At 42.4% G+C, this 21,253-nt stretch overlaps 1 protein-coding gene across 5 annotated transcripts in view; it reads left to right on the top strand.

The window, feature by feature from the left end:
* The window catches only part of LOC114480105 (zinc finger protein 638-like), a 107,869-nt gene extending 87,707 nt beyond the window's left edge, over positions 1-20,162 (top strand). For 3 of the 5 annotated variants that reach the window (XM_028473943.1, XM_028473940.1, XM_028473942.1), the window contains 24 exons: positions 1,802-1,840; positions 1,923-2,129; positions 2,208-2,491; positions 2,573-2,607; positions 4,172-4,333; positions 6,179-6,304; positions 6,393-6,431; positions 6,515-6,643; positions 7,681-7,807; positions 8,537-8,704; positions 10,108-10,130; positions 10,317-10,472; positions 10,555-10,689; positions 12,152-12,190; positions 12,262-12,402; positions 12,852-12,934; positions 13,022-13,045; positions 13,933-14,863; positions 15,126-17,439; positions 17,556-17,615; positions 17,683-17,859; positions 18,100-18,216; positions 19,644-19,765; positions 19,836-20,162. In XM_028473943.1, the coding sequence (XP_028329744.1) occupies positions 1,802-1,840; positions 1,923-2,129; positions 2,208-2,491; positions 2,573-2,607; positions 4,172-4,333; positions 6,179-6,304; positions 6,393-6,431; positions 6,515-6,643; positions 7,681-7,807; positions 8,537-8,704; positions 10,108-10,130; positions 10,317-10,472; positions 10,555-10,689; positions 12,152-12,190; positions 12,262-12,402; positions 12,852-12,934; positions 13,022-13,045; positions 13,933-14,863; positions 15,126-17,439; positions 17,556-17,615; positions 17,683-17,859; positions 18,100-18,216; positions 19,644-19,765; positions 19,836-19,916 (5,719 nt within the window). In that variant the 3' untranslated portion in view covers positions 19,917-20,162. Of the gene's footprint in view, positions 1-1,801; positions 1,841-1,922; positions 2,130-2,207; positions 2,492-2,572; positions 2,608-4,171; positions 4,334-6,178; positions 6,305-6,392; positions 6,432-6,514; positions 6,644-7,680; positions 7,808-8,536; positions 8,705-10,107; positions 10,131-10,316; positions 10,473-10,554; positions 10,690-12,151; positions 12,191-12,261; positions 12,403-12,851; positions 12,935-13,021; positions 13,046-13,932; positions 14,864-15,125; positions 17,440-17,555; positions 17,860-18,099; positions 18,217-19,643; positions 19,766-19,835 lie in introns of those variants that run through there. The other 2 variants (XR_003676057.1, XM_028473944.1) reach the window with 2 other exon arrangements.
* The last annotated feature ends 1,091 nt before the right edge of the window (positions 20,163-21,253 follow it).

The raw sequence follows: 21,253 nt of genomic DNA, 5'->3' as shown, positions 1-21,253 counted from the left end.
GATGTATCAAATTTGTGGATTTTTGCAAATTTGATTTGGAAAAAAAACAAAAAATTTTATTTATTTTTTTAATTTATTTTGCGTTCCGTCCTTGGGGGTTACTGTAGCGCGATGTGAGCCAGCCCCCTTTTTGTTGACATTTGTTTACCCTTTGAGTAGGCTATATGTGTCCATGTTTAATTTTTTATTCGCACTATGCTGCGATGCTAAGGGGAGAGTTTATCATTTTTTTAATTGTAGTGTTATATGTTATAAAATATGTAGTTATCTGATTTCTTAATCAGAAAACATGAGATACTGTGAAGTTGCTGTTGCACTTTTGCTTAAACCTGGTTAAAGCTTGAAATTGTTGCTATACTTTCTATACATTTTAACTTTTGAGGACAATCACAGCAATAAAGTTGTACTTTTGACAATATATCTGATGTCTGCACTCATTTTTAAGTGCATTTAAAAAAAAAAAAATCAAATCGTAACTTAAATTTTTCTTAAAAAAATCGGAGATTTCTTTTTTTAGGCAAAATCGCCCTGCTCTAGTATGTATTGATTACAATGTATTTGTATATATTGTGCGTGTATATATATACACAATGTACAATGATCATGTCTGTCGTGCAACCTCCTGTGCATAATATAATCTTTTTAAACTGTTCCACTGAGCCAAGTTGTTATATTTACTAAAGTGAAGCCACACTTTAGACCGCCGCCACACACTCTTCATGATTGCGCAGTAACGTAAACACTTTCAGTGGACTCTTATTTTTCCTGTCGACGGACTGGGTATCAAAAGTAGGAATCAAAATGTAAAAATTTGAAAGATTCCGGGATAAGCGATCTATACTCGATGCCCAACCCTAATCATGATAAATCCATCTATCGTTTCTTCTTTGTATATTCCGTTTTAAAAAAAACAAAAAACGCTGTGGTTATTTTTGTTTCACTGATTGAGAACCAAAATGGAGATACAGAAAAAGCAAAAACCACGTAAAGCAGTGTTTTCCTGTTGCAAAATTAAAATTCATCCATCCATCTTCTTCCGCTCATCTGTTGCTGGGTTGTGGGGGCAGCTTCCTTAGCAGGGAGTTCCACTTCTTCCACCTCTTCCAGGGGGATCCCGAGGCGTTTCCAGGCCAGGCGAGAGACATAGTTTCTCCAGCGTGTCCTTAGTCTTCCTTGGGGATCTCCTTCCTGAGGGGCGTGCCCTGAAAGCCTCACTAGGGAGGTGTCTGGGGAGCCACCTCATCTGGCTCTTCTCAATGTGGAGGAGCAGCGGCTCTACTCTTAGCCCCTCCCAGATGACTGAGTTTCTCACCCTATCTCAAGGGGACAGCCCAGCCACCCTACTTACATCATCTGCAACAAGCAGTCAAGCAATCCTAAGGCCCCCAAACCAGACATCCTCAACATCCATAAAAGTTATAAACAGAATCGGTGACAAGGGGCAGCCCTGGCGGAGTCCAACTCTCACTGGAAAAAGTTTGACTTACTGCCAGCGATGCAGACCAAGCTCTGACTCTAGTTGTACAGGGAACGGACAGCCCCCTGTCAGGAGTTTGACCAACCAGTCCACATGTGTTTTGGTGACCTGTAATAGGCATTTGACCGTGTCCCTTGGTGATTCCTGTAAGGGGTCCTCTGGGAGTATGGGGCAAAATTGAAATGTTGTTTGAGTGATATTTTATTATATAAGGGGGAATTCTTAGGGGAGCGCTACAAGTTGTTGGCCCTAATTTACCCGTATGATATGCATGTATGATTTTATCCCCTCCTCTGTTGTACACAATGTGATCTTTTCCCACAGATTTCCAGAATGGGATGGTCAGCTTCTGACCTCGTTAAGGTGAGTTTTGAACAACTTCAACAGGTTCTCCATTCCTCCAACCTCAGGTTTCATTCTGACTCCTTCTTTTCTTTTGCTTTAGTGCATCGGACGTATATGCCAGATCTTCGACCGCTCGTCCCTTGCAGTCCCGTAAAAAAAGCCAAAACAGCAGCTCTCGCTCCCGTTCGCGATCGTACAGCCCCCGGCGCTATCGTGGCTCTGGGAGTAGGAGGGACCAGGAGAGAAGTCGATACAGGAGCCGTTCACGTTCATACAGCCCTCGACAAAGCTCCAGGAGGACGCGCAGGTTTGTGGAATCTTCGCGGTAGAGATGTCACTTCCCCCACTCAGCAAGAAATCTGATTTTCAACACTCTCCCCTGAAGGTCCCGAACACGATCTCGATCCCAGTCTCCTTTGTATCGCTCCACCACCAGCCGTTATCGATCTCGCTCAAGAAGCTACGAGAGACGATCCTCACCAAGAAGACGAGATGACAGACTGTCTTCAGCGAAAAGAAGCCGGAGCCGGGAGCGGCGCTCCTCTGAGAAATCGTCTGCGGAAAAGATGAGTAAAGAAGGTAAAGTGGTGGAAATGACAGATGGGAAACAGAAGACAGGACTCACCATGGGCGAGATGATGGAGGAGAATCTGCTGCTGAAGAGAATCAGTGAGCCTTCCTTCCTCTGTTGGTCAACTTCTGCCTGCTCTTTGTTTCCATGTTCTGACCGCTCTCGTTATCTCTTCACAGCTTGTGTTGAGATGAAAAGAGTCTTCTCTCCAGAGGTGAGTTTCTTCTGTGCTTGACTTGAACCCTCCACTCATCTTCATGCTCTTTACGCTCTTAATCTTAGATTGGAAAAAAACTCAGAAATGTTCAGCTGTGAGAAGAATATTCAGTGATGAAAACGTGAACGCAGGAAATAATTAAAATAGAAGACAAGATCCTGAAATTAGTGAGACTTCTCTAACCGATCACCTTTAAGGAAAATAACGGTTTCATACACAGCAACACAGGGTCATTCCTTGTCATTTCACTCAAATTTTCAGGAAATCCCACGGACTTCGGTCTCAAAACATTCTGAAATGTTTCCCTATTTATTCAATAGTCAATATCGAAAATGAAAATGAATAAGTTGCTCAGAGAAAAATTTATTTCCCACGAATGAGTAACCTTTATACTATGAATTAAAATAGAGGTGACATTCCCACATCCAACAGCTTTTTCCCAGCTGCTGTCAGTCTTGTGGCACAGGACATTAAAGGTCCCATATTATTCTATTTTTCATTTGTTCTAAGAACCCCAACAACAGAGTATTTGAGGTTTATTTTCCCAAACCCCTGTTTTCTGGAGTTTTAGCCCATGGAAAAGTGACTTCCGGAGCTATTCTAAAAACGGGCCGATTTGTAGCCTACGAATTTAAGAGTAGGCGTGTCTGTAGACGCTATCCACACATTTGTTTTTGTTTTCAGCCCAAAAACTGCACATTACAGTAAAACACATGGCTATTTAAGCAGCTATTGTGATTGTGAGTCAGAAAAACACAGTTTTTGGAAAAAGAATGACTACATTTGTATATTTTTTATTATTGATTCTTGTTTTATTTCCACATTTACTTCCTTTTAATTTTGGCACTCCTATGATTCTATAGCAGAGGAGTTCAAACACTTCAAATGCTTAACAAAGTTGCTAAGTCACTTTCTTGTCACCATCTTGTCTAGTGATTATAGGAATAGTCCATTCAAGGTGGTAGTTCACTGGACACACCAAACTTTACCTCGGGGATGAACGCCCCTCTCTCTGATGTCGCTGCAGTAACGCCATCAGAAATTTAAAACTAGAATGCCCATTTACATTGCGTATTACGCTGAAGTCGTCAGAAGCCAAAAATTAATTGAAAATCAAATTGTTTTCAGCAAACTCCACCACGTTCTTGTTCTACTGCCTCCTAGGTACCTTTATTCAGATTTTCAACTGGATTCATTGGAGCATTTTCTCATAATTACACACAATACACCAAATACATACAGTACTGTACAGCGTTATACTAGCATCTACTCACAAATGCTACAGTTAACATGTCCATATGACAATAAACTTTTATTCTATTCTATGCAGTTATTGGAGTTATGCAGTTATTTTCTTGAGATATCTGAAGCTGAAAATTGGAGAAAATTGGACATATCTCAAAAAGTGTTCATCCAATCAAACTAAATATATACAGTGTGCCCCTTGAATAATCATGGAAAACAATTGTTAAAACTCTCATTTGTGGAATGACCTCCCCAGTACTTTGACTAGGACACTATCATTTTATATGTATTTTTACACATGAATTTTCCGTCCCAGTTCGCCTCCAGTAACAGGCGCGTGCTGCATATCACCAACTTACCCAAGTATGAGGAGGGCAGCTACACCGAGCGAGACGTGGCCAATCTGCTTACCCCGTTTGGATTCCAGCACGAGGACGAACACCTCCACAACATCTACGTCATCCCCCAGAAACGCATGGTACGTCATATCGCTTTCTATTAGCAGCTAAATTAGCCAGAGATTCGCTCTATAGTTCTACTGATTAACTATGACCATGTGATCATGACCATGGTCACAGCGCAGCGTTAGGACAGATGGTGACATCGTTTCCTGTTTTTATTTGTTGTTCCAATGAGAAAATTAACCCATAATTGCATAATTTGGGGCGACCCTCGCTTAGTGGTAGAGTGGGTCGTCCAATAACCGAAGGATTGGGGGTTAGAATCCCGCTCTAGCCAAGTCATTGTCATTGTGTCCTTGGGCAAGTCACACATTGCCATAGTTTAAATATATGGTGTGAGTGAGTGGGTGTTGGTGGTGGTCGGATAAATTGATGGTTCACTTTGGCAGCATCGTGATTTGGCAGCATATGATTGGACAATGACTGTTTTTGGGCAGAGTTTTGCGAAAGGTCAATTGAAAATTGCCAAATATGCTGTTCTTCTTGGAGTTCTTTTTTTATTCTATCATTGTAATCGTAGGAGTTATTATTTTTCTTCTGCAACTCCTTTGTTTTGGAACTCCTCCTCGAGTATATTAATGCAGCACTAATGACACGTATGTCATCTCATAGGGGCAATGCCAAGTGTGAAAAACCAAATATTGCCATATCTCTACGAATATTTATCGTACAAGTTTGATGCTAACATTTCAGAAAAGCTCATCTCAAGTATTTATTTCATTGGACCAAAGCAGTACCACCTACCAGTAAAAAGATAGGTGGGGTTCAAACTTCCTATAACTTGGCCACAAATTGAGATACAGTTCTACATTGAGCAACATTTCCTTTCAATGTGTGACCTTGACCTCTGCTCAAGGTCATATTTAAGGTCAAGGTCAGTCTTCTGTGTGACTGGCGCCATTTAGCATGCCATAATAGTAAAACTGCTATAACTCTGATATACAATGGTCAAACAGCCTCATATTTGATACACATGAGCCCTAAACAAGACTCAATGTGAAAATTATCCATCATACCTTGCATTCTTAGATGGCACAGATTGTAGTGGCGTCCGACGCTAACAGCTCTAGTGTGTTGACTTGAAAATAGTGTTGTATGAATCTTATAAGATGGGAGCAGGTCGCTGATGAAGAAATAACAGGCTGTGATCAGTGGGAGGGGCCTATAATGTTACTTGGAAAATCCTTCGCCATCACAATCCTTAATGCTGTATCTTGGCTGTTTATCACTGGATTCGCATCAAATTCACTGAGTGATTATTAACTGGTTAATCCTTTATACTGGGTTTTTTTGACTGACGCCATTTAGCACGCCATAATAGAAAAAACGCTAATACTCTCATATACAACGGTCAAACACAAATACACATGATGACTGTCCAGTCCTAAACAAGAATCAATGTGAAAAAAATAAAAAATATATATATATATATATATATATATGTTTTCCCCTATAACTTGACCACAAATTGAGATACAGTGCTCAGACAAGTACCATTGAACAATATTTCCTTTCAGTTTCTCTTTGCCCAAGGTTATATTTAAGGTCAAGGTCAGTTTTCTGTTTTTCCTGCATTATATAAATTATAACCAAATACGTATTCATCATGCGAATACAGATATTGCCTTGGTATTATTGTTGTTGTTAAAATTTATCTTGGATACAAAATCAAAGGAGGAATGTTAAGATTCCCAGAGAAGGAAAACATTCAAGCATCACAAAGCATCTGAAAGAATCAGTCAACATGGCAACGTTTGTGAGGAATATGAAGTAGTCGCTGCACAGAACGATGTGGAGGAGACGTTTGTCATCTTCAAACAGTTGCGTGTTAGTACATTTTGTGCTTTGTTCCGTCTCTCCAGGCGTTCGCAGTCCTGCCGACGGCTGAGATGGTGATCAACATCATCCGAGCGTCTGTGAAGGACTGCTTCAAACTCTCTGGATGCAAACTGTTCGTGAAAATTCTGGAAAACAAAATCAGCTGCCCGGTGAGAAGCAGCTCAGCTCAGACTGAACTGAGTTTCAAAACTGTGCTGCTGATGATGGTCATTCGTGTGTCACCTGTTCTTCTCTCAGATGGAGTTTTACCAGAGTCTGATGATGTGGATGAACAAGGTGCGTGGTCCACAGGAGAAGCTCCTTCTGCGTTCCTCAGTAGAAGGGGGGGTGTCTAATGTCCTGATATTTGCTGTGAACAGACAACCAAATTTAACCACGCAAAGAAAATTATTTTCATCAAGAACATATCACCGAGTGAGGCCAGAAACCTGAGGGAGGTCCTCAAGAAGATCGGCAACGTAATGAACTACGTTCCTCTGCTCAACAAGGTACCCATGAATGGATGATACAATGGATTGATGGATGATATGATGATTGGATGGATGTAATGATGGATTGATTAATGATACAGTGGATGGATGATGCAATGGATGGATCAGGGCCGGCATGCGGCGGGGTCGCCCCCTGGACTGCTGGGGTGTGTGGTTGGGCTCCGTGGGGCTGATATGGTTTGGGGGGTGCTGCCGGGTGGATTTCTATCTGCGCCATCTACCCTCTCCGGTGGCCGGGTATATAGATGGGCCGGGCTCAAACCAGACAGGCCTCCTACATGGACACTTCCCTTCACTTCCAGCTGGTCTGGTTCACTCACTTTGTGCACCACATCCCTATCCACCCCTTGGGGGGCAGGATGGCAGGGCTGAAGTTGGGGGGGGACGTGCTTGTGCTACCATGTAGTGGCACAGGGGCGGCACTCCCAACCCAATTTGACCTACCAATTTCTCCAATTTTAAACACACCTAAACACACCACTCCCCGGAGGGTACAACCGCCGCCACCCCCCCCTGGAGCTAATACACCACATATACATATTTACATGAAGGTTGGGTGGGGAGCACTCCATTGGGGAATTGAGAGATACCATGACATGCTGGTGGGTGGGTTCACACATTTAGGTCTGTAGGGTGGGGGCCAGGCCCCTCTGTTGATGGCTGGGCCAACGCGTAGAGCACAAATACATCTAGTTGGTGCGGCCGGCCGTGGCGGGGCGGGGCGGTGTTGCTGGGTGCTCTCTTCGCGGGGTCTCTCCGGGTGGTGTTGGCCTTGCAGGGCATGTGGGTGTGGCTTGGTGCTGGCCTCGTCTCCTGGTGGTCTTGGGGGCGGTCCCCGCGGTGTGCAGGCATAGAGCGGCTCGCTGCGCTGGTGTGGGAGGCTGCTGGATGGATGATGGGATGAATATGACGGATATGATAATATGTTAGACAGAACCTGATGCTTTGGAGCGCTGCTCTTCCTCACTGTGTATGAAGTGGGCGCAGTTATTCGTGAGGAGGAGGAGCCTCTCACTGCTCGCTTTTTTTTTCAGGCCTTTATTGAGTTCTACTGGATGCATGAAGCAGATCGTCTCGGAGTCTGGTACAGTCTTCTTCGTCAGCCTCCTCAGCACTTTATCTACAGGCTGGGCACGCCACGGAACAACGTGACTGCACAGCGTACGTCATGCACACCACATGCCCCCAGTGTAAACCATAGACTGTAAAAAGAATTGATGGGACAAGCTCCGCAGTGGAGTGAAGCTTTTATTTTTAGAGCTCCCCCTGCTGACTGGCTGCAGTATAGGTTATAAACCCTGCCTCATCAATGATAACAGATGGGATGTGGGTCAAACTGTAAAGGTAAAATACTTGTCACATATTTTTTTTCAAACCAAAACTCTGCTATGATCATAGGTTCAGAGGTGGCAGCCATCCGCTTCCACTGGTTGGGGTTTGTGAACAGAAGGGCAAACAGAATAGAAGGACAGTCCATCCGAGTGTCCCAGACTAGTTGACTTGCGTAGCTCTCTTTGTGAATAGCAGTTACGTCGTGAAGGAAAGCCGAGACACCATTTAACTTGATATTTGTGTTGAAATATATTGTGGTTTTGTACTTACCTGTATGATCTGAACAAGCCATTAGTAGAATTTCCAGCGGGTAAAATCCTTATTTTCCTGGCGTAGCTGACCTACCCCCCCGCTATGGGTGGGGCGTGTTACCTGTGCTCCTCCCGTTAGACCCTACTGTGCAGACTCTGGCTTCAAAATGCTGTCGTTTTTGCAAGATGGAAATGCCCCTAAGCGCCTTATTTTGGCTTCAAGAACATTGAGTGAGAACTGCTACAGTGCATGCCCACTGGTGTAAACACAATTAAGCTGTAACTGACAGTGTGTGATCTGTTCCAGGGCCCGACAAGGCAAAGAGGGCCCTCCCTGACCTCAACCTGCGAGTGACCGATGCCAACGTTCCAACGATCTCCTTCATTCCTCTGGGATACAGTCCACCATTTTATGTTACCATGACAACGTTTCCCTTCATCTTTCCCACCATTTGTCCGTGGTTCAACATCCCATGTAAGAGAGATAATTTATTATCATTATTATTATTACATGTTCGAAAAAGAGTAGGAGGAAGCATAAACTTAAACGATCTTACCCCTTGTAATATCTAGTACTATATTTTATTTCTATACATTAATCTTATAATATACAATGATTTACACTATAAAAGGAAACATAAATCATTGATATATATCTATATAATTATTCAATTAATGTTAATGAAATAACATTGTTAATCTGAAAAAACACTTTCCAGTCTCTGCAGCAGTAGATGATGATCATGTGTCTGAGGCTTAGAGGAGATCATTGGTTACTTTTACTAAGACAGTCTCTGTGCTGTGATGGGCTCTAAAGCCAGACTGAAAGCTCTCGTAAAAGTCTTAAAAGCCTGTAACACACAACCTGTTACTCAAGATGTGGTTATCCAGTTTACCATATTAGTGCTAATTATTATGAAAACATCTTTAAACAATGGAGTTGAGATCGGATCCAAAAGACAGGTTGTTGGTTTAGAAGCACTAACCAGTGGCGGCAGGAAGGGCAAATGTTCTGATGATGATTAGGTGACCCGTTATTTGGGAAAAATTAATAGGCAGCAAGACAATTGCCACGTCTTGGTTTTTTCTCATCATCTTACATAGCAACACCAAATGTAACGGCTACAGGGAAAAGTTACATCCAGGAGTGTTCAACCAAGAAAATTAACTTGGCTCTACAAATGAAGATCAACAGAGAGGTAAACTGTGAATCAGTTTACCTTCAAATATCTTTGAACATGAACGGATACACTTGCTTTACCAAAGAGGACTACATATAAGTCAAAATCATTAGAAGTATTTATTCACAGCTCTTTTAATTACAAATAGTTAATATAAATCCAAATAAAGGGGTAGTGCCATATCGGTAACGACATTTGAAAGATTTTGTGCAGCTTACCTATCTTTAAGTGCAAATTAAAGTGCACGCATTCAACAGTGAACTATAAATACAAATTTATTATCTGGCCGATTGTATAGATTTGCAAAAATAAACATATTGCCTAAAAGCAGCATTTGAATGAAAAGATAAGAGACAAGTGTGTGTGAGTGCTGATTGGCGGGAGCAGCAGTGGTGCACACTGTGGAGGCTTCACTGCGGAGCTGCCGTGAACAGTGCTCCGCTCCAGAGAATAAGTTGACAACAAAGTTGTAGGCAATTTTTTGGGGCATTCTTGGCTAAATTGAGGGGCAAATGGCCCTTGGCTCTCGCTAATTTCCGACATAAATACATTTTTAGACTTTTTTCAAAGTCAACAGTATCTTCTATATTTTTATACAACAAAATAAATGAGCCAGTTCTATGTTTTAATTTCTACCTGATGTCATTATTTTACGATTGTCATTTTCTGAATTCGTTATTTCCTTTTTCCTTTCCAGCATTTCAGGACCCCTCTGCATTGGTAAGAGGTGTGTGTGTGTGTGTGTGTGTGTGTGTGTGTGTGTGTGTGTGTGTGTGTGTGTGTGTGTGTGTGTGTGTGTGTGTGTGTGTGTGTGTGTGTGTGTGTGTGTGTGTGTGTGTGTGTGTGTGTGTGTGTGTGTGCGTGCGTGCGTGCGTGTGTGATCTCTCACTGTGTGTGTCTATGTAGAAGTTGCTGGCTCATTACTCCACCATCATGATGACGGGTCTCCCTGAGGACGGTTACTGTCAGCTGCACGTGGCGCGGATGGTTTGGAGTCTGTTCCACCAGCGTAACATCCACAGTTTGTTCTACCGTGTGATGGTGCTGCCGCTGCAGAGGAGGGTGAGAGACGCCATGTCAGAAACAGCCCACAAGACTGTTTGACCTTTCACCTCACTCCCTCCTCTGTCCTCCTCCTCCTCAGGCCTTCATCTACTTCAACACCCACGAGTCGGTTTCAGAGTTCTCTCAACGTCACATGACCAAGCCGTTCTGCATCAAAAACAAACCAGTCAACATCCACTTTGTCAATGCTGACATGAACCCGGGATTCACTGAGGTACGTGACTCCTCACTATTCATCTATTCACTCTCTTTCAGTCATTTCTGTGACTGAAAGAGAAACCGTACAGTTGTGCTCACTTCTTTTATAGACGTCATTTTTCACTTGAAATCATCTCGCATCATCTTTTTTTTTGAACAACAGGAAGCTCAGCGCATTGGTAACGTTTTGGCGATTATTATACGATTTCAACCAATGAGAAAGCTTGAAGCATTTTACTTAAACTCATTGCAGTGTGGTCAGCTTTCAGTGTTGTTTGCAGTGAAAATATGAAGTTTTTAACCAAAGATGAGGAGTCTTCAGAGCTAGAAATGAGTGTTAAATTTAGATGTTAATGTCATTTAGTCGACTAAAGCTAGTGTGAGATCGCCTGTTTTTAACCCCTTTTGTGATTATCAGGACCAGCTCTATATTTGAAAGGTAAGAGTCCTTAAGTTAAGAGCATTACCCTATAGCAATCTAGAGGAGTATTTTAAGTTGATATGTTGAGGAAGCTCAGCCTGGTTTCTGCTTCCTCTACATCATGACACCTTGTCCTGTTAACTCATCCAGGAGTTCGTTCCCAGACTTCAGCCTTGGTCCCCAGTCTGGTCTCCTGATCCCACTTAACAGGAGGCCTCTCTCTGGATCCTTGCACTTGGTTTTAGGCCAGGTTTTCTTTGAAAGCTAGGAATTTACTAGCTCAGAGGGCAAAAATGATTGGACTAGATTTAACTATTCAAGCCACACTTTTATAACACATACAGTTCATTCAGGCAATAGTCTTTTTGTCTTTTTTTAACTCAGCTTTATTTATGAATGAGAGGAAGCGTATCAATAGTGATAACATATATAGTTAAGATATAAAATACAAAAACTATTTATATATACTATACAAAGAATGAAAAATGTAAAGGGGTCTGAATACCCAATGTATACTCTCACCCTACATATATTAGGATATAGTCCATAGATCAATTTGGCTGAAGAGAGGAGACAAGGAGACCAAGTTGATGTTATTACAGCCAGCATTCGTAGCTTCCTTTTTTCTGTCTTTTCCGGGCTTTCTCCACGGCTCAACACCCAGAAATACTGGAGGCTGGTGCAATGTCCCCTCAGAAAGCCCCAGTGTTTTGCACCTGCACAGTTCACTTCAGTTCATTCAGGCGATAGTCTTTTTGTATTTTTTAACTCAGCTTTAGGGTGGTCGCTGTCAACTGGAACTCTGGTGCGGAGCAAACAAGCAAAGTCTGGTCCTCTGAAAAACGTAGGTCTCGGTTCGGCTCAAGAGAAGCATGGTGCAGTTTGATCATGTGAGAAAGCAACCAAGACCAAATATAGGACTTTACATTGAAGCGCAATTATAACGGTACAACTCCATCAGTGACAAAGCAGCAGCAGCAGCAGCTGCTCATCTCTGTATTTATGTAGAGCATTAGCGCAGGTTGATCGCTGGTAATTGTCCTCTGTCTGTCTGCAGGAGACCATGTACAGACAACTGATGAAATTGAGCAACTCTGTAAGTGAGCCGTGGTTCGTGCACACTTAGGGTCCGCTCCCCGACCTCTGACTCCTTACTTCTCCTCTCAGCATGTTCCCACGCTGAGCGGTCTGGACCAGCGGCTCCTGCTTGTTCAAGTCTCTGAGGTTTCTCTGAAGCTCATTCAAGCCGTCATGAAGGAGGTGGCCTCTGTGGGACGACTGGCAGGATTCCTGCCGCTGGGCAACAGGGTGAGACAGAAAGACACACAAAAAAGAATAAAGACCCATTAAAGGATAGAAAAATACACACTAAAGAGGAATTAAAACACCCAAAGGGTCAATTAGACACACAATGACAACAAGAACCAACAGAAGAACGGGAAAACACACAAACTGTTGTTACCTGTGTAGATGCTCTGACTGGTCTTTATTCTAATGCTGACATGTATGTTGGTCATGTGACCCTCAGACCAGATACAATCACATGTTTGTGGCCCCGCCCCCTGTGATAAGTTTCCTTTCTGAAATCTAAACAATCACACACAGCGAACTGATGTAAAGAGACAATTGAGTGCACACACACTGATATACACACACAACATGTTTGACAGCGTGACACACACACACACACACGGAGACACTGAGATACACACAACATTATGACACATGTGACCAACGTTTAATCTGAACCGTCTCAGATCTGCATCGAGATGTTGGAGCCCAGCGACAGGATGAAGGTGATGGAGGCGAAGCTTGGATCTCTGACTGCTCCTCACATCTGGTCAGTGAACCTCAGCGATCATCAATCAATCAATCATTCTATTGATCTTCACTTCACATCTAAACAAGCTTTTTATTCATTTCACAGGAAGAAAGTGATACGAGTGGATACGTGAGTGTTTTCATCCTCATCTTAATGTTTCTATTAACTTCTTAATCGTGATGAGATGACTGTTGTGTTTGGCACGAATTATTTAACAAAAAAACAAAACATACAATAAACATAAAAACAACACAAATAGAATAAAAAAGAGCTTAAAGAAGGATTAACTTCTATCTGCCCCTTAGTAAAACTGGGAAAACAAAAACAAACACTTCCTTTGAAATTGTGAGGTCACTATTCTAGTTGATGAATAATTGTGTTCATCAAATAAAGTTTAACTTTATTCTTAACCAACAAAAATGTAGTACAAACTAAACATGAACAAACAAAATTGGTTGAAACGCAAAGACAAACTTGTGCCAATATGACACTGATACTTGGACTTGTGTACTCGCTGATCTCAAGTATTGATACCAAAGAAAACTCTTAGGACATAATGCATTGAGTTTGAATATGGGTTTTATTTTCTTCTGCTTGTTTCAACAAATCTTCATATATTAGATTAAAAATAAGACTTTAAAATTGACAATTCAAGTAAAAAACAAACAATTCCTATGAAACTATTGCAGAGTTTCCATTTTTGAAACAAACAAAACAAACTTTTTGCCACTGTTTCCCCCTGGTGGCCAAGCCCAAAAACTACAACATTAATAACATACCACCATTCAAAATGATTGCATGCTTTGGGTATCGGTTCTTGGTATCTGTGAAGTTTAAAAAGTATATTCGTGCAGTAAATGTATCGGTATATCACTAATTATTCTCTTTACAGCTTGATTTTTCTCCACAATCTTCCTGTGCTGACCACACTCATGGGTCAAGTCCATTTCAAACCATTACTTTCAGATAAACCAGCATTAAACGCTGAACCCTGAGGTGATCTGTTTCTGTCTCAGTGTTCAGAGCCTGCACCAGCATCAGCTCCAATCCCTTGATGTCACAATTGACCTAGAAGAGGATCTGCATTGGGCTGGCCCGGATCAGACCACTCAGGACTCCAACACATCCCCCTCATCTTCAACTAAACCAGCTGCTGCGAACACGCCCACCAACTCTGGCTCTGCTCACGAGACAAGCAAGAAAGTAGAGATGGTTGAACGAGGATCATTGGGAGCGGCCAATGCAGACTCTGATGTTGCCAACTCTGACATGGAGCGTCCTGAAGGTCCAGCTTCATCTGAAAAATGTACTGAAGGTCAGAAATTATCCACGGAAACTCTTGAAGGTCCCGCACCATCCGCGGAGTGTCTTCAAGGTGTTAAAGCATCCGTGGAACATCCTGAAGGCTTACCAGCAGGTTTGAAACCATCCAAGGAATGTCTTGAAGGCCAGACACCATCTGAAAAATGTTTTGAAGTTCCAACACCATCTGAGGAACAGCTTGAAGGTCCGAAACCAACCGAGAAACATCCTGAAGGTTCAACACTATTGAAGGAATGTTCTGAAGGTCTTGCATCATCAAAGGAATGGTGTGAAGGTTTAACATCATCTGAGAAACATTTGGAAGGTTCGACACAATCCAAGGTACATCTGGAAGGTATGATACCGTCCGAGAAATGTCCTGAAGGTGCAGCACCTTCCGAGGAGCAATTGAAGGGTCTGACACCATCTGAAGAACTTCCCCAAGGTCCGATGCCAACCGAGAAACTTCCTGAAGGTCCAACATTATCCGTGGGGAAATCTGAATGTTTGACACGATCTGAAGAAGGTCCGACCACATCTAAGCAGCCCAAGACAGAAATTGAGGAATTTCCTCCGATGGGAGAAGACACAATAAATGCCATTTTAACTGCGATTCAGCAGCACAAACAAGCTAAACGAGGAAAGGTGAGTCATTTTATTCATTCCTTCAACGTGTATTGAACTACGAACATTGTTAACTAAATGGTAGAGATGAGTAAGTTTCATTAATGACCAACTTTTCTTTAAACGCAGACAGCCTGTGATTGGTTACTGCCTGATGTGGTGTTTTGTACAACCTTCCTGCTGGTGTTTTTAGTTATTTGTCTTTTTTTTTCAATGTAGTTTAGAACATTTTCAAATGCCTTGTGTGTAAATGTATGAATAAAAAAGCCTTGCCTCCTTCCAGGTCCCGATGGGTTTTACAGCAGATGTTAGGTTTTCTGACAGAGGTGATTTGCATTTTGACCAAGACACAGACAAGTTTTTCACTCTTGATGAAGTCAGTAATGACACAAAAGACACTGCCAAGAATACACAAAGCTCCAACAAGTCCGACAGAACGACTGAACGGAGCCGCTCACCGTTATCGTTTCAAAGGAGAATGAGAGACTCATGCACTACTGCCGCCAGGGATAAGTCTGGGAGTCCCGAGCGCAAGTTCCATTGCGGTAGAGATAAGTCCCGGAGCCCAGAACGCAGGTCTCATCGGGGCAGAAATAAGTCCCGAAGCCCCGAACGAAGGTCCCATCACAGCAGGAATAAGTCTTGGAACTCCGAAGGCAAGTCATATTGGGACATGGATAATTCTCCGACTACCGAGCGAAGGTTCCATCGCGGAAAGGATAAGTCACAAAGCCCCGAACGCAGGTCCCATCCTGGGAAGGATAAGTCTCCAAGCAACAAATGCAAGGAAAAGTCTTCTAGCACCAGTTGTAATTCACAGCCTGGCAAGGGAGGGTCTTCAGGCACCGAAAGTAAGAAAAGGTCCCTGAACACTGAAAGCAGGTACGAGCAGGAAAGCTCCTTTAACCGGAGCTTAGCTGCACTGTCAGCGGTAGGCCTTATGTTGTCAGCAGAAAATACAGCCGCAGAACCAGAAAAAGAAACACATGTGAAGGTACCAAAACAGGAAGAGATATCAGTGACCCAGAGTCTGAAGAGTGAAGAAAAACAGGAGGCAGAGATGGGAAGTTACCAAAACCTTGATTTATTTGAACAGAATATGGAAGAAGATAAAGAGTATCAGCTACATGGTCCAGAGGAAGACCAAAGTTTGAATGGCCTTAGCTTTCAGGTGTTGGACAGCATTGATGATGAAGGCACGGCAGATCGGGAAGAAAGTGATGAACCACAAATGGACACCTCTTTCCAAGCGCTGGACAGCGTTACAGAAGACCAATCAGCTACAGATCATGTGACTGAGGTGGCAGTGGCTGAAAATGTAAGCAATGAAACCAAAGTGTCCACCATTGCAAAGAGGCCAAGGCGGGGCAGAGGTAGAAAGAGAGAAAGGAAACCCAAGGTTCTTGCAGCAAACAAAGACATTACAGGTCAGGAAAATTTTGAGGTCATTGATTTAGTTGAAAATCCAACCGAGACAGAAGATCCTGAACCGAGAAGTCACGCTCCTAAAGATGTGACACCTGAAGCTGAATTAGAACCCATCAAGGAGGAGGAAGTGTACCAAGTAATCGATTCAGTAGATGAGCAGTCTGCGCCCAACGCCAAGAAGAAACAAGGTCATAGAGGGAGACCGACCAGGAGAAGCGCGAGGGGCAGAACTTCTGAAGGAGAATCTGAAGAAAAGCAAGATGAGACTCGAACAATAAGTGAAGTTACAAAACCAGATTCAATAACTAATAAAGAGGGAGTGAACAAGGCTCCTTGCACGGTCTTAGACTCTGCTGGAAGTGAAACAATTCAAAAGACGGAAAAAGAATGGAGAAGATCAACAAGAGGAAACAAGAAGGAAAAAATCATATCACAAACAGCCAGCAGCAAAGAGGAGCCAAAATATCAGGTAATCAACTCGGTGGAGGACGATGTAGCTCCCGAAGAAGAAGTCATGGTAACAAGGGCTACCAGAGAACGAAGGGGGTGGCCGGCCAAGAGAGACATCCCAACACGGGGGCACACCGCTGCCAAAGAGTGTGAAGAAGACAAAGAAACGTCCCCCAAAGCAGAAAAAACTACGTCCTACAAAGTCATCGAATCTGTCGAGGACGAAGGTGCTCCAGACGCTCCTCCAGTGTCCGGACAGAAAAGAAAAGGGGGAAGACGAAGAAACATCAAAGCCACAAGCAAACATGCCATCTCAAAAAAAGCCAAGGTTGAAATTGAAAAAGAACCAAACTGTCAAATTATTGACTCAATGGAGGAGGCGGCTGACGAAAAGGAGATCTCAGATGACCCTGGAACTGCTGAGAAGTCCTCAACTCCTGAAGACGACTACAACAAACAGAAAATCACTGAATCTGTTTGTGAAGAGGACAAGGAACAACCCACGTACCAGATTGTCGACTCTGTAGAAACCGGTCAAGGAGAAGAAGAGACTGAAGATGATCCGGTTCCAGGTATCAAGATACCAGGTACCATTGAAGGTTCTACCAAAGGGGCAGAGGAAAAAAAGTTATTGGTCCGCCTGCACAAGCTTAAAGTTGCTCATTTTCAGACTTTAGCGGCTGTAAATAAAGAAAAGGACGACAACGATGACATCACAGGTCAGTTGGTACCTCTGTGTTTACTGTAACAGTTTTTATCAGAACACAACTCTCAGGATGCATTTCTGCAAACATTCAGAACAAGGTTTCAAACCAAACAATGATGTGTGTTTCAGAGGAACGTCACTTCATAATGCAAGACAAGGCCGGAGAAGACGAAGAGGAAGTGGATCTCGGTCTGAACGCAACTACTTCAGGTAACTCATGCACACGCATGCATGCACTCACTGTCATCTCCTACAGGAAGACAAGAGGGGAATAAGACCAGAGATGAAGAAACACAGTCCAAAAAGAGTCAATCAGATGAGCCCACCAACACCTCCACAATGCAGCAAATCAGAACTGCTGAGGCAGAAGCAAGTAGCCAATCAGACAAGGGTGCCACGGCCTCCTTGGAAGAAGGACAGTGTGAGGTTAAAGGTGAGGAAACATAACTCCTTCAGTTGAAAAACATAGAAGAAATAAAGCTTACTTTGAAAGAGTTGTCCTCGTTCTGAACGTCCTCAGGGAAATATATCGGGTTCTAACTGGTCACGTTTTCTGGTCAAGTTGTTGATATAGGCTTTTTTTCTGAATCCAAAATAAAAAAGTTACATTTCAAAGTTGTTGGGGAAACTTATCTCTATTTGTTGATCAGGAGTTTTTTTCTCTTGGTTTCAGTGGTCAGTAATCGCAGGAAGGAGCTGATGGGACCTGAAGCCAAACGATCTCGCTCTCAGTCTCCTGATGTTCCTGCTGATGTCACACTGCTGACGTACAATCCCAGCAATCCTCTGGGTACGTGTTAAGTTGTGGATTTGATTAAATTAGAGGTCTTAGTTACTGAAGACAGTTCGAAAAAAGGAGCAATCTCACAATTTTATAATTTATTGGCGTCAAATTCTTCAGAGAACTCAACTATTAAACTAGAGGCATGGAGAAAGGACCTAGAAATTAATCTATCTCTTGAAGAATGGCGTTCTGTTTGTATAAAAGCCCAAAAACAAACTATTAACTCAAGGTTAAGGATACTGCAATATAAGTGGTTAATGAGAGTTTACATCACTCCAGTTAAATTGAATAAATACAATCCTGACATTCCAGATACTTGTACAAAGTGTAATGAAGAAAAGGGTTCACTTTTTCACTGCATTTGGGAATGTAGGGTAATTCAGTCTTTTTGGAATGCAGTTACACAAACTTTAAAAGACATCATCTCAAAAAGCTTCACTCAAGAACCTGCTTTTTTCATTTTGGGAATTTAGCCAAACAATCCTAAATACGCTAAATGTGAACGGATTCTTATTGACATTGGTTTACTACAAGCCAAGCTTCTGATTGCACTGAACTGGAAAAGCTGTAGGGCTCCCAGTATTGGTCAATGGGCCAAACAGATGTTGACAATTCTACCACTGGAACGGATTACATATCTTCTGAAAGGGAAAAGTGACTTGTTTGAATCCATATGGAGGCCATTTATCACCTACGTGGAACGTTTGAATCTATCCGTAATGAGGACTCATGAGACTAATCGGACTTGGGACTATACCTTTTGAGTTTTATATTCATTTTTTTTAGTTACCCTTTGTTTTTTTTTGTTTTTTGGAAATATGGATGTCTCTGTACACTCCAGTAACATGACATTCTTTTTGAAGAAGCAGAAGCACGGGTGTGTGTCTGGGAGGTTGTACTGTTGTTGTGTGTTGTAAAGCAAAAAATAATAGACATTGTTGGAAAAAAAAAGTTGTGGATTTGTGTGTTTTTGGCATCAATTTGTGCTGTGCAATATTTCAAATTTTTTGATGCTTTGTTCTGTTTTAGGAATCATGTCTTTTGTCAGTCTGAACATGTCAATTTTTGTATAATTTTATTCACATTTTGTTGGTTTTGTGTGTATTTGAAGTGTCCTCCACTTGTTTCATGGGCTTTTTCCTGTAGCAGCAAGTCCCACATGTTTGGGTTAGCTTAGCATGTAACGCTGCTGGTTGAGCAGGGACAAAGGGTACAGGGGCGGAGCTACAATACCAGCTCCACTTATCTGGACTGAATCAACCCAATGGGATAAACATGATACATTGTCAGGTTCTGGTCTGATGGTTCTGGTCTGATGGTTCTAGTCTGATGGTTCTGGTCTGATGGTTCTGGTCTGATGGTTCTGGTCTGATGGTTCTGGTCTGATTGCTGGTAATTGATGGTTTTCCTGGTATCCATGTTTCTTTATGCAGGTCAGGAGTTTGTGGTTCCTAAGGCTGGATTTTTCTGTAACATTTGCTCCATTTTCTACGTGAACGAGAACACTGCTAAGGAAGTCCACTGCAGCAGCAGAATACACTTTGACAACCTGAAGGTACACACACACGCACACACACACACACACACACACACACACACGGCCTCACTTCTGCCTCCTTTTACAGAAATATTACCTGAAGCTCAAGACGACTCCTTCCAGAGCGTCGAGTCCAACCTCATCAAACGTTTCCTCAGACGGAATGTGAACACACACACACACACACACACACACACACACACACACACACACACACACACACACACACACACACACAGTGAGGGTCATCAGAAAAGAAGAAACTGTGAAGAAGCTTTTAAAGACGACAGACGAAGTGTTTGTTGTGAGGACTTCACACCTCCATGTTTGATTTTCTGCTGACGTTGCTTTATTTCTCCCAGGACGATCCTCTGTTTGAGTTTTATTTTGTTTTTATTAAACCGCTTCACTAAGACTTTCTGTGTGTCAATAAATGAACTTCCTGTTTAAAAATAATATGAATTAAGATCAACAATTTTACATGTATATGTACATTATATAACACAATTATTGTTGTTCAGCCTGAAAGACTATTTTTTATTATTATTTATTTTACATAAAACAAGAAAAGATCATTTGAAGTCTATGTTTTTACTGATACGAACAATCTAAACCACAGAACCCCATTTTCCAGTGCACTGAGGTTGTACTACTCATACTGCCAGCTTGGACCATTCCAAGCTCACAGCAGGAATCCCCCCTCCCTGTCCCTAGGCCTGGGCCGATAATCGATAAATTGATTAACTGGACGGGAAATGAAAATTGATAAGTTTTGTCGATCTCGGTATATTTCTATATTCATGCCTATTTGGTGGCACGCCTGTCGGCTGCTGATTCTAGTGTTGGTAATGGATATTAAACACAGATAACTCAGTCAGTTGTAATAATTTCTCAGTGAACCTGCAGCGTAATTACTCTATAATAGTATTCCACCACCAGGTAATCTTCGATTTAGGTAATTCATCCAATTCTAGTCCAGTAGATGCTGCAACTCTGGACCTACTACGTAGCTTAGCATTGCTACGCCGGCTACACCCAGTGGCCTATGAAGCAGCGGTGTCCGCTAGCGTAGGAGACGTAAGCGATGTGATCAGAAGCGGGGATGGTGAGCGCAACTAGCAACTAAGCTAAGTCTAAGTATTTAGCTTTCCTCGTCTTTCACCTCCAAACAGGCTGGATGATAAGTGGGTTCACCCTCAGCACCTGCATGTTTGTTCTATAGCAGAATGAACAGAGTAAACTAGAAACTATTCTGTTTGGTTTAACACTGAATGAAAACACAACAGAATGAAACAGGAGGAGGCGGGGCCACTAGCATTGTTGTTTACAAAGGTTCTAACTGGATTAGAAGTGTTACCTGTTAAGGAATGTACAACTATATTATATACATCTGTGCCTCAATGTTTATTATTTATTGTAAGTGTAATTTAGTTTTATCAGAGACTTGATAAATAATTTTATTTATTGATTTGGTTTTGTGTGGTTTTGCATTTGAGGTGTTTTTTT

This window comes from Gouania willdenowi, chromosome 18, assembly GCF_900634775.1.
Source record: "Gouania willdenowi chromosome 18, fGouWil2.1, whole genome shotgun sequence".
NCBI classification, from domain to species: Eukaryota; Metazoa; Chordata; class Actinopteri; order Blenniiformes; family Gobiesocidae; genus Gouania; species Gouania willdenowi.
This window is presented reverse-complemented; position numbering and strand designations above follow the sequence as displayed.